Source organism: Gadus macrocephalus, chromosome 1 (assembly GCF_031168955.1).
Source record: "Gadus macrocephalus chromosome 1, ASM3116895v1".
Taxonomy (NCBI): Eukaryota; Metazoa; Chordata; class Actinopteri; order Gadiformes; family Gadidae; genus Gadus; species Gadus macrocephalus.
This window is the reverse complement of record NC_082382.1, coordinates 21,119,256-21,131,992: the sequence shown is the minus strand read 5'-3', so window position 1 is coordinate 21,131,992 and position 12,737 is coordinate 21,119,256. Positions and strand designations below refer to the sequence as shown.

The 12,737-nt window shown below is 49.1% G+C and overlaps 1 protein-coding gene across 1 annotated transcript in view; it reads right to left on the bottom strand.

Moving 5' to 3' along the window:
- The window catches only part of LOC132463934 (cilia- and flagella-associated protein 74-like), a 17,990-nt gene extending 5,930 nt beyond the window's left edge, over window positions 1–12,060 (bottom strand). Inside the window, exons 1-13 of the mRNA XM_060060052.1 lie at window positions 11,704–12,060; window positions 11,403–11,478; window positions 10,887–11,042; window positions 9,239–9,337; window positions 8,994–9,101; window positions 8,011–8,172; window positions 6,912–7,022; window positions 6,084–6,186; window positions 5,523–5,680; window positions 4,963–5,170; window positions 4,168–4,305; window positions 1,318–1,509; window positions 607–725 (exon numbers count right to left, since the gene is read on the bottom strand). Coding sequence (XP_059916035.1) covers window positions 607–725; window positions 1,318–1,509; window positions 4,168–4,305; window positions 4,963–5,170; window positions 5,523–5,680; window positions 6,084–6,186; window positions 6,912–7,022; window positions 8,011–8,172; window positions 8,994–9,101; window positions 9,239–9,337; window positions 10,887–11,042; window positions 11,403–11,478; window positions 11,704–11,755 — 1,682 coding nt within the window. The 5' untranslated portion in view covers window positions 11,756–12,060. The remainder of the gene's footprint in view (window positions 1–606; window positions 726–1,317; window positions 1,510–4,167; window positions 4,306–4,962; window positions 5,171–5,522; window positions 5,681–6,083; window positions 6,187–6,911; window positions 7,023–8,010; window positions 8,173–8,993; window positions 9,102–9,238; window positions 9,338–10,886; window positions 11,043–11,402; window positions 11,479–11,703) is intronic.
- Between the last annotated feature and the right edge of the window lie 677 nt (window positions 12,061–12,737).

Here is a 12,737-nt window from a genome sequence, read left to right as displayed (position 1 = left end):
GGACCTAAATGATAGGCGTTGCATAGGGTTTGCATTTGTGAGCAGACATGTGTGTTGTGAATCTATTTAGGTCCCAAATATGACCCAAAAGAAAGAGAAGGAGGGAAATACAGAGAATGTAAAAGAAGGAAAGATTGAGAGAGAAGAAGGAGAAAGAGAGAAGAAGAGACGGAGATATTGAAAAAGAGAGCACGACTGAGAGTGAGAGAGACAGGGAGACTGAGAGAGAGAGAGACAGGGAGAGTGAGAGAGACAGACAGACAGAGAGAGAGAGCCCATGAGAGAGAGAGAGCCAACATTGCTATAACAGTGAGTGACTCACTATCCTGAGTGTGCATGGGGAGAGGAGGGATCTCAGTGATTGCAGCTGGTATATACAGTATGCATGCTTCCTTTTGTTTACCATCACCTCATTTTCTTTTGACATGACTGACGGGAGTGAGGCTGAAAACGGCTGTATTCTTAGACACACACACACACACAGGCCAGCACACACACCCCTGAGACCCCTTTTACATTTACGTATCAAATACAACGCAGTCGGTACCATCAGAGCGCCAGACCTGCTGTCCCAGCCCAACGTGTTCCGCGCCACTCGGAGCTCACCTGATGGAGAGGAACTCGGTGAGGTGAGCGGACACTCCCAGGAGCCTGCAGTGGTTAGTGGCGTAGCCGGCGTTGGTCAGGACCACCTTCTTCCGGTACGTCTTGCCCACCTCAAAGTCCTGCAACAAGGCGTTTGGTGATCAGTAGCACGAGATGATGATGACGCTGCCACCAGCAAGCGCTAATACACCGGTTAGCATTCAGGAGTATTAGCATTCGTTAGCATTCTGGGACTTTTTCCTTGCCCTTTCAGAGGGCCGACGGCATTAGAGGGGGTTGCGTGTGATGTGGGCCTGTGAAGCCCTTTGAGATGGTTTCTGGGATTAAGGGCTGGATAAGTTGACACCTTACACCACCAGGTGTGAGTGTGATTAGCCGTTACAAGCCGTCTTGAGTACTGCCTCTTCTGACACCACAAGTGGGCGTGGCCACCTGGATGTATGCTGGATAGATCAGTCTACCAGCCTACCCGGTGGACTGTAGCAAACGCTGCTCATCTATCCGTCATACATCTAGGTGGACACGCCCACCTCTGATGTCAGAAGAGGCAGTACTCAAGACGGCTTGTAACGGCTAATCACACTCACACCTGGCGGTGGAATACGTCACCTTCACATCGACCTGACTGGCGAATCAGAGAGGGCTAAGATACCAGCGGAGCGACGAGACGCTGCTTTGTTTTGGTCAGAGCAGAAGCTATCGGTGGCGTACCTTAAAGTGGACGGGCTCCGGTCGGCTGACGAAGGGCGGCCCCTTCGGTTCTCTCCCACACACCGCCCTTCTGCTGGGCCTGGCGCTGGGCGCGCTGGTGGGCCGGCTGGGCTTCAGGGCAGGCCGTCCCGGCACCGCTGACCTGGCGGCCCCCAGCTGCCACTCGACCACAGCGTCTCCCCCGGGGGACTTCTGTCACCATGAGGGAGATCCAGAGATGGGTTGTCTGACTCTCAAGTACCACATTAACAATCCTTGGATGGGTGCGGCAGGCGGGATTAGGCACATCTCGGAGTCAAATTCGTCTCTGCACAACCATGCCCTTGGTTTTGAGTTGTGGCGTGTGACATATAGATACGTATCAGTGTGTCGGTATGGTGTCTGAAGAGCACTGCAGGGCCTGGAAGCGAAAACACCTGACCAGAAGCTCCTAGCCGAAGTAGGGGTCAAATCGGTCAATCAAATGACCAATACCTCTTACGTCTAAAAAGTAGATACTTATTTTCCCCATACTGTTGGTCGAAACGACGACTCAATGTGCTCGGACTTTCGTTGGCTACCGATGGAATCACAAAGCAACACACACGGTGTGGTCCGAGCTGCCCAGTGTCCATGCAGTGGTCTAGCAGTTCCCCTCATGACGCCTTTTAATTAGCCAGCAGCTGCTCTGAGCAAATCTCCATCTCGCCCAGCTCCCCATCCCACTGTCACCAGGGGGTGGAGCCTCACACAGGCAATGCCTGGCGCCACTGCCTGTTCAAAGCTGATTATAATCGACATTGTCAATCAGCATTAGAACAGTATGGATTATAGGTGAAATGATGAGATTTAAAATGATGACAGCATCAGCCTTTGGGCTCTCCAGCATCAATCAGCCGTGTTTGCATGTTACTGTGCACGTGCGCACGTTTGTGTGCGTGTGCACGTTTTTGTGCTTGCGTGCACATGTGTGTGCTTGTGTGTACTTTGGGTGCTTGGCAGGTACAGTATTTTGACAACCTCACCAAGGACTGAGACAGGTTTGGGCTTCTACTTCCCCCCCCCCACCCCCCCCTCCACCGGACCCATCCACCCCCCACACAAACACACACACACAAACAAGCATGTGCACACACTGCTACACACACACACACAGGCCTGCAGAATCCCAGGTTGACGGGCATCGTATCAAGAAGAGGGCTGCTTTTGCAGAGCTCTGCGTTTGTAGAGCTTTGGCCCGCGCAGCTCTAAAAGCTACCCTTCTGGGAGGGCTGCAGTGCCTTCTGGGTAGGCTGGCACGCATCGCTGGGGAAGACAGGAAGCAACGACGGGGGGGTGGGGGGAACTGGATCACGCTGCAAAGTGGGCCGGCGCTGCTAATTTCTTCTTCTTCTCCGTTAAAAAAAGGAGGACACATGGACACTCCCCTCCAGCGAGGAAACGTTCACAAACGCACCGTGTGCTGTGCATCAAAGTTCGAGCCCAGTCGAGAATCCTACTGATGTGGCGCACACACGTGAAACTGCTTATCAAGAGCAACAGCATGTTCACAGGAGACGGTGGTGGAACGTTACGTTGTGACACCGTCTGTGTTAACCGTCACAGCTGTGGCAGCTGTCCCCGACTCAACACCAAAGAGCAGGCTTCTTCATTGTTCGCACCTATCGTTTCTCCTAACTTAACTTAACTTAACAAAACAACGATTCTTCCGCCGTCCTTTTCCCACTCTGTCACTTCTCCCGCTTGCTTTCCGACTCTGTCCAAACAACAGGAAGCGTTGTGCGTTCCAGCTCGCGCTCCGCTGCCCCCGACGCCCTGATGTACAGCGAGGTGGAGAACTAGGCCAGCCGCCCTCCCGTGCACCACCGCTGCATGCCAACGACGAGTGGCTCTCTGAGATCAGGGCGTCGCTGGGACTCGCGCGAGGAAGGGGTGTACCTTCCACTTGACTTCCTGCGTGTACTTCTACTGCTACCACAGAGTTCTGGGAGGTTTGCTGATACGTGCACTACGAGGCTTCATGGGGAACCGGGCGCAACGAGGGGAGATGCCTGTCTTTGTACATTTACAACAAACACAGAGAGACAGGGAGAAAGGGATACGAGAGAGGGAGAGGGATAGGAAGAGAAAGAGAGAGAGAGAGACGAGAGGGAGAGAGAGAGAGACGGGTGAAGGAGAGAGAGAGAGAGAGATAGAGACGAGAGGGAGAGGGAGAGACGAGAGTGAGAGGGAGAGACGGGAGAAGGAGAGAGAGAGAGAGAGAGAGATAGAGACGAGAGTGAGAGGGAGAGACGGGAGAAGGAGAGAGAGAGAAAGAGAGAGAGAGAGATAGAGACGAGAGTGAGAGGGAGAGACGCGAGAAGGAGAGAGAGAGAGAGAGAGAGAGAGAGAGAGAGAGATAGAGACGAGAGTGAGAGGGAGAGACGGGAGAAGGAGAGAGAGAGAGAGAAAGAGAGAGAGACAGGGAGAGGGACATAAAGACCAACCGAACTACCAGTCATACCCGGTAAAGGAATCGTCTTGATCCAGCTAAAGCTTGCCATTTTCCTTTCAGCTTTTAACTCTTTTTTTGCAAGTGCAACACACTGCTCAAAGCTCAGTGGGTCTACTGCGATTGAACCTGATGTCCTATCGACATCAGCAGAAAAAAGATACGATAACGCTGCTATGCTTAAGTTCTCCAACGTTTTCTTACCGCTTGCACCTAGAGGACTCTCTAGGCCAAGCCAGTGTAGGTTTCAAATCACACAGGATTATGGTGTCCTTCTCCCTGTAGATACCTAACCCGTTGTACTTTATATTTTCTAGCACTTCACGGGAAGAACATTGGGTCTGAGAGGCTATTGGAGCAGGACGGTGGTTTGGCTATACCTTGCAGGAGTGGTCCCAGAGCCCAGAGAACTCAGGCTCCACCTGGGGCAGGTGGAGCCTTGGGTCCTCCTCATCCTCCTCCTCCTCCTGGTCAGAACTCTCTGGGCTGGAACTGCTCTCAGCCCTGGACTCTCTTCTCTGGTGGGGGGAGAGAGACACACACACACACACAGATGCACACACACACACGCACGCACACGCATACACACACACACACACACACACACACACACACACACACACACACACACACACACACACACACACACACACACACACACACACACACACAAATGCAGAGACACAAACACACAATACAAAGACACAAACACACACACAGGTGTCGGTACTCCTCCATATCATGCGATATCAAATCAGTAAGAGATACACTACCGTAAACAAATCAATCTCGTAGCGTTAAAGGAACTTATATCTCCACACTTCCATGTAAGTTGAAACCTTGAGCAAATGTGAAGTTGCCATGGGCTCCATAGCTAATTCACCAAATCAACACGATCCAGTTCACACAAAACTACAAAATACAAGGAATGCTGTTATCGTGCTGCATAGCAGAAACACAGTGGGTGATGCTAAGCAAATTAGGGACTGAAGCTCATTAGAATTTATTCTCACTAGCTAACTCGGTTTGCCTTTAGAACCAATAGCGGCAATAGCGTGAGATGCATTCAATTCCTACTCAAGACTTCAGGGTACGCCGTGTCTTCAACGTTTCCATTCTCACTCATTCCCTTTACATTCCAACCCTCTACGTTAACAGACAGCCCCGCCACTCACCCTGGGGAGCATCTCGTGCTGGACCGGCTGGAGGTAGAGCTCATCCAGGTAGCCCAGGACCTTCTTCCTGGCCCGGCCCAGCAGGGGAGCCCCCTCGCTGGGCGCGGGGCGGGACGGCGCCGCCCGGGCCTTCGCCAGTAGCTCCTCCTCCCGCAGGAGCCGGGACATGATCTCCGCCCTCTTTGACTCCTGCCTCCTCTCGTTTTCCCTGGTAGGAGCCAATCAGAGCGCAGTGTGTTATGATGGTGGCGTAGCGAGGGAGAGATGGAGGGGAGGGGGGGTTGGGGGGGGTCATGGTTTATATCAACACACGAGGCGAGAGGAAACCCACGCATCTGCTGTGGGCAGTGGGAGGGGAGATGTATGTGTGTGTGTGTGTGTGTGTGTGTGTGTGTGTGTGTGTGTGTGTGTGTGTGTGTGTGTGTGTGTGTGTGTGTGTGTGTGTGTGTGTGTGTTTGTGTGCGCACGTCTGTACGTGTGCGTGGAGTAGAGGAGAGGAGGGAAAAAGCGGCAAGAGCTCAAAGGGGAAAGAAGAGGAAAGCGAGAGAGAAAACACCAACTCTTTTCTCTGCTGGAACCCTTCCAGCTGCTTGTGTTGGTGCAGCCGCTTGGTGCTGTTGACACCCTGGGCCTGCAGGGATTCTCTCAGCCCCGCCTCTTCCTGTTCCTTCCTCCGGGCCACGGCCTTCGCCCTGCGCTGCTGGGCGCGCAGCATCTCCTGTGGACGCAGCGATGCGTTCACACCACGGGAGATCAGATTGGAAGCCCTTGTTCAAAGGACAGTGGGTCCTTTTTCACACAACACCTACTTACGCGGGGAGCACCGTTTTAAAGAGCAAAGCCAACGTTTAAATATAACCACAGCGGTGGTATAATTGTGTCTCCGGAGAAACCGAAGCAGTGGTTTTTGGATGATTCTGATTGGCTCAAATTGGTGTCAGGTGATGCCACTTGCGAGACAATTTCCGTGTACTTGCCGCTACAGTGGCAATCCGAACCACTCAGAGAGGCCTATGATGTCACCTGGCAGCCCTAACAGAGGCAATTATAAACGAGTGTAATACAGGGCGATCAGATTGGAGATACAGATACTAATACAGATACTGCGTGCTCTGGCTTACATGCGTAGTGGAGATGCTCTCCTTCAGTGACATCACCGCCTCGGTCCGCCTCTGGAGGTGCTCCTGTCTCTGCCGCTCCACCTCAGCCCGCTCCTGCTGCACCCTGTTCACACAAAGGCAGGCACGCACACACACACACACACACACACACACACACAGAAACACGCACACACACACACACAGAAACACACACACACACACACACACACACACACACACACACACACACACACACACACACACAGGCACACATACACAGACACACACACAGGCACACACACACACACAAACAAAAGCACAAACACACACACACACACACACACACAATATCAGCGCAAAGTAGCTGGAACACATATACTAAAACACTGAATAAAAAACGACAAGTAAACAAACGTGGTGTTAATGTTAAAACGTGCGCACTGTGAGTAAGTGTGAGGGATGATTAATGTGTGCAAGTAAGCTAACTTTAAACGCAGCTGTGATCATTCCACTGGTGTACATGGTTCAGGGAAGGTAATTCCTCCTCCTAGAGTGATGGTAGGTGGGGACACCTGTGCTCAGAATGTCCACCAGTGGTGACTAACGTGAAGCTGTTTAAAACAGTCAAAGAGTGTGGCCAGGAAAAAAATAAACAGAAAGCTAGTTCGAAACACCTTTTTTGTTATTTACAATCCATGACATCAAATATGGACGAGTATCATTCGATAAGCTTATTCGTTGCTGTAGATAACGGTACTTCATGTTTCATATTTTCACGGGAATACATGGAGCGCGTTCCATTGCTCCTCCAGGCTCCAGCTCGAGGTCTGGAGAGCGTCTGACTGAGACCTTTTGCTGGACTGCTTCAGGCACTTAGCAGCCGCCTGGTGGCTGGCTGGGGTCTGGTCGGCCAGCTGCTGTCGCTGGGCCTCTTCTTTCTGCTGCGCCGCCGCCTGGGCTCTGAGGGGAACAAGGAGGGGTGAGGAGGACTGGTTCTCCCCCCCCCCCCCCCCGTTGGTCTGCACCACCGGGCTCCTGCAATGACTACGTTCAAAGAACCACGACCCGGCTCACATCGTGTGCCATTCAAAGTCAAATTCAATCATATGCAATCTTAAAGCTGAGCATGTATACCCTGACTCTGAGCGTTCATATTAAAGTGACCCATTAGGTCTCCAAACCGGGGATTAAACCTGGAACCTGGATCCAACTCCGAGCCACTGACTGATGACCCACCGTTACAGTAATGTCACTAACTCCAAAAACAGCCTGATAGCATTGGAGAGATGTGACTGGTTATTAGGCATGGTGCTCATAGCCCAAATGAACAAGGGAGGTGGTTTCAGTTTTGTTCCATGTGTGAAAGTCCCCCCATGCATCCAGGGAGCATGTAGACAAAGGAGCACCCACGCCAATAACAACGACGACAACAACAGTTTCGTCATCCAACTACATGCTGTTTAGGCTTTACCCAGTGGTGCTGCGTTATAGACTCAGAGATAAAGTTAATCCCAAGCAAGTATCTAATAATGCCACTCCGCCAAAGTGGAAGCACCATAACTCTCTTGCAGCCAAGCAAATTGGTAGCCTCATCAGAGAGTGTGTGTGTGTGTGTGTGTGTGTGTGTGTGTGTGTGAGAGTGAGTGAGTGAGTGAGTGAGTGAGTGAGTGAGTGAGTGAGTGAGTGAGTGAGTGAGTGAGTGAGTGAGTGAGTGAGTGAGTGAGTGAGTGAGTGAGTGAGTGAGTGAGAGAGAGAGAGAGAGAGAGAGAGAGAGAGAGAGTGTGTGTGTGTGTGTGTGTGTGTGTGTGTGTGTGTGTGTGTGTGTGTGTGTGTGTGTGTGTGTGTTAGTGAGTGACTGAGTGACTGAGTGTGTGTGTGTGTGTGTGTGTGTGTGTGTGTGTGTGTGTGTGTGTGTGTGTAGTTTGAGAGAGTGTTGGCTCCTCCTCACCTCCTCCGCCTCCTCAGTGTGTTGGCTTCCTGGGTCGCCCGCAGCAGGCGAGCCTGGGTCTTCTGCCCCTTCACCGCCAGGAAGGCCTGCTCCTTGTCCTGCACCTCCTGCCTGAGGTGGGACAGCCTGCCCAGCTCCACCTCCAGCTGGTTCAGCTCCAGCCTGCCAAGACACGCAGCAGTGCTGAGGTCCAAGAAGCCATAAGGGCGTGGGCTCGCGGACCACCTCTGGTGAAGCAGGGGGCGGGTGTAAGGGCTAAATTAGACTTCAGCTTCACAAAAAGTGATTGAGAAAGTCAAAGGGTAAGGGGCTACGAGGAGACGATTTGAGACCCATTGCAGAAGTAAATTTTTTCCAGAACCTATTCTTCCCTGGTGGACCCAGGGGCGCACCAGACCATTGCAGAGCCAGAGTTTCCTGGACTCTGGGATCTGGAGGGTTGATAAAGTATGCTTTATACAACAGGTTCATGCCTTATCCCAAGAGAAGGGCCATCCCGCTGGATTCAGGTTCACTTTTTGGTTCCAAATGTATTCACTACTAATTTTTTTGTGTGTATGGGCGTGTGTGTGTGTGTGTGTGTGTGTGTGTGTGTGTGTGTGTGTGTGTGTGTGTGTGTGTGTGTGTGTGTGTGCTATTTACAGCACAAGTGAAAAAATTTATATCTGGATTATAGTGTTCCATATGTTGTATGGATGTAGCAAAAGAAAAATTAAAAAGCTTTTTCGGATTGCTCAAACTATGGATAAATAAATAAATATTACAACATTTATGTTATACAATGTTTTAAAATATATATGTTTTTGAATTCTTCTGCCTCAATATTTCGTTCATATTTTCCTTATGTCGTGTTACTTTATGTCTTCTATGCAACTTCCTCCCCAAGACACTTTCCTTGCAGGCGCTGTAGATAAGATACTGAGACACATCATCACACCCAACCAACGGGCCCCGGGTCCGGCCTCGGCCGCCGGGGGACTCACTCCTTGGCCCTCAGGGCCGTGCTGATGTGACTCTCCAGTAGCTCCTCCTGGTGCAGCTCCCGACACGCACTCTGGAGCCGCGCCCGCAGTCGGAACGCCATCGCCGCGCTGCAGAGCGACACGACGCCGCGGGGGGGGTGTGGGAGGTTGTGGGGACACCATCGCGAAGTAAGTAATAGAAATCCGCTTTATTTTTTTCTCCTCAGCTATTAATCCCTCCACCTCCCCCCGACGGCGGGTCTCACCTGCTCCCCGGCTCCGATGGCCGCTCCACTTCCTTCTCCAGCTTCCCCCGCTGTCTCTCCATGTCAGCGATATTTTGGCGGCAGAGTTTGAGCTGTTCTCTAGATGAGGAAACACACACGCACACACACACACACACACACACACACACACACACACACACACACACACACACACACACACACACACACACACACACACACACACACACACACACACACACACACACACACACACACACACACACACACACACACACACACACAGGGGAACACTCAGCAACAACAACAGCGATATAAATAAAAGGGTTTAGAGCAGTTGCTGCGCCTGCCCCGTGTCGGGTCAGGACTGTAGCGATGAAAAACTTGCATTGGAGACACCAATAGTGACAAAAAAATTATGTTGACACTCTGTTGTCATTTTTGGGATAGTTAGGTCAGAGCGGATAAAAAGTACTAAACATGTGTGTTTCACTAGTGTGGGCACACACACACACACACACACACACACACACACACACACACACACACACACACACACACACACACACACACACACACACACACACACACACACACACACACACACACACACACACACACACACACACACACACACACACACACACACACACACACACACACACACACACACACACACACACACACACACACACACACACACACACACACACACACACACACACACACACACACACACACACAGAACTAGCTTTCATAGCTCAACATATACTGTAGCTCAATGTTCTCTTTGCAGTCCTATTGAGTGCCAAACCACAAACAACAACAAACAGGCTGGACGGAATCAAGGCCGTTCAGACAAAAGGAAATTGTCTCCCATTAAAAGCTACATATTGGTTAAAGGCCAAGTGCTTTGGAGTGGCCGCGGGCTCATATTGGCAGACACAGCCACTAACTCCTGAACGGTCATGGTCTGTGTTACGGTGTGTTTGTTTGGGAGGGAAGCAGTGCTGTATTAGCGTGGAGGTCTTCTCTCGCGGTCCGTTGGGCACCTAATGGCCTAGGGAGAGGATATAGGGAAAAGGACAGAGGCTTCTGGGCACATTATGGACACTCCACCTGGGCCACTACTGAAATGAGTACCTACTAATGGATGGAATAGAGAATGAAATGGTTGGCTGGTATGTATTTTTTAAAGCATGTCAGCAAACCATTTAGTTTACATGACTTGGATTTTAGGCGAAAGTGAATAAAAATCTTAACTGTCACTACTGCAGCATTGCTTGATTCAGCTGCACTGCATAGCAATATCTTTATCATAGCCTACATTTCTTCCGTCTTCTGTGAACAAAATATGTTTTGTTGTATTTTGATATATTCCCATTCCATAACAATTTCATATATTTTCTATGTGTGCGTGTGTGTGATTAAGGAGTGAAGTCACTTTCGTAGTCAGGGTGTCCCTGTCAAATAGGGTACCGGGTTTGATTCCTTATATGCCCATAACCACCCTGTGGGCGTCCTTGAGCAAGATACCTTTCCCATACCTGCTCCCCAATAACAAGATCATCACGGTTGCTTTGGATAGAAGTATCTTCTAGAATGACCACTACTACGCTAAATATACTGTCTATGCCTAGGGGTCTAACAGTCTGAGAGCGGGCCAGACCTGGCTTGGAGTACGTCCTGTGCCGTCTGTCCGTGGATGCTGTCCAGCTGGTCCAGGTTTCGTCTCAGCTTGAACATCCATGCTGTTTCTGCCAAGCTTCCCTTCCCGCCACTGTGGTCTGTGGCCCCGCCCATTATGTCACGCCCACTCTCGTTCCTATAAGGGCAAATGCAAAGGCGTTCCACATTTGTGGAAAGGTCGCAACATCCGTATGAGAAAAGTCAGGTTTATGTTTTGGTCATTTATGCATATTTATGTTTCACTTCTTGGGGCGATGTTTGTATCCAAACTGAACTGAGCTGTGTATTGTACAGTTATATTAGGTTGCATTCATTGAAACTGTATTAAGGAATTTGCTATATTTTTTAAGGGTCCATATCAGAAACATATCCTCACATCAGAAATACAGTAGTTTTTAATACTGTTTAACCTTTTATTAGGAATGGGGAGAGGTAGAGAGATCGATAGATGGGAGAGAGTTGTGCAATTGTTGAAATTAAGTTGAAAGACACTCACTCTGACACATCCTCCGGCCACAGAAACTCATCAGAAGACTCATAGTCCCTGAAGGTCGCTTCACCTTTCTCCTCCCCTTCAAAATAAAAGCCCTGAGGGTTAGAGCTCAGCATGCAAAGCACAACAAACATTCTCTGGTTGTGCACCGAGCAGAAACACAACATGCTGTAATATAAGTGTAATATAAATCGGAGAATCGGTCATGTTCAACAGTAACTTTCAGTGAATCTTCCTATAAATCACTTTGGAGGAAGTAAGTTACATTGTGATTTAAAAAAACAAACAGAATGTTGTCGGTTACCCCCAGTATCCTCGACGCTCCACGGGGAAGGGTTGCCAGGTGTGGAGGACATATTCGTTCTTCCTTTTTGTGTAATATCACATCAATGAATATGTTGTAAAAAACACAATATCAACGTTTTCCTAGACGTGTTGTTAATAGTTATGTTAATACTCGTTCATATAGACTTTGTCCACCGAACAGGTAATCCCGCTTGCCAAGTTAACGTTACGTCGCAAATACAAATGTATATATTCAATATAAAATGACCTAGTATTGGCTCAAATCCGTTTTACAGTACAACTTTACAATATATTAAAGATGCAGGTTGACTCCTCTCCTCGAGTTTGATAGTTAAGTCGCTAGTCCGCCATTTGTGTGTTTGTGTTTCCATGGAGACGGGCTTCACCCCACGTGACCCCGGAGACAAACTAGGCTACCCTACATTTGGCTTCAAATGAGAACTGAAATCATGAAATAAGTAACCAACATTGCTATACTTTGTATAATTTATTAATATTATAATGTGTGTAATCATGCTATAGCAGTGATTTCTGTAAAAAAAAAAAAAACATTACATTATGGAACCATCATGGGCTATAAATAAATAAATGCAAACTATATGCATATTATATCATAACGTAACACGTGAATTATATAATTATAGTTCATTTATTAATTTATACATATTGTTTGTTATCCAAGTCGGAGGATTTGGCTGTGGGCTCAAACACCAGCTTCACTCAAGCATGAGTGGAGTTTTTCTGTAGAAGCTATAGTTGCAATTCATCCATTCCAGTCAGAATGAAGGTAATAACCCGAACAGGTACATTGTTCACCGCATTGAACACAATGATAACATCCTCAGAATGATAGAGATCAAGCCAGACTCAGCAGGTTCCTGCCGTTCAAAGAAAGATTAGGAGTTTCGCAAAATCATGTACAATCGAATCATGCCATTGTTTAATGTACAAGAAAAAGAAGACTGGTAATTAGAAATACCCTAATTAGGCATTTTATTTAAAAATGTTACGTAGCCTATGCTTTCCCTTTCT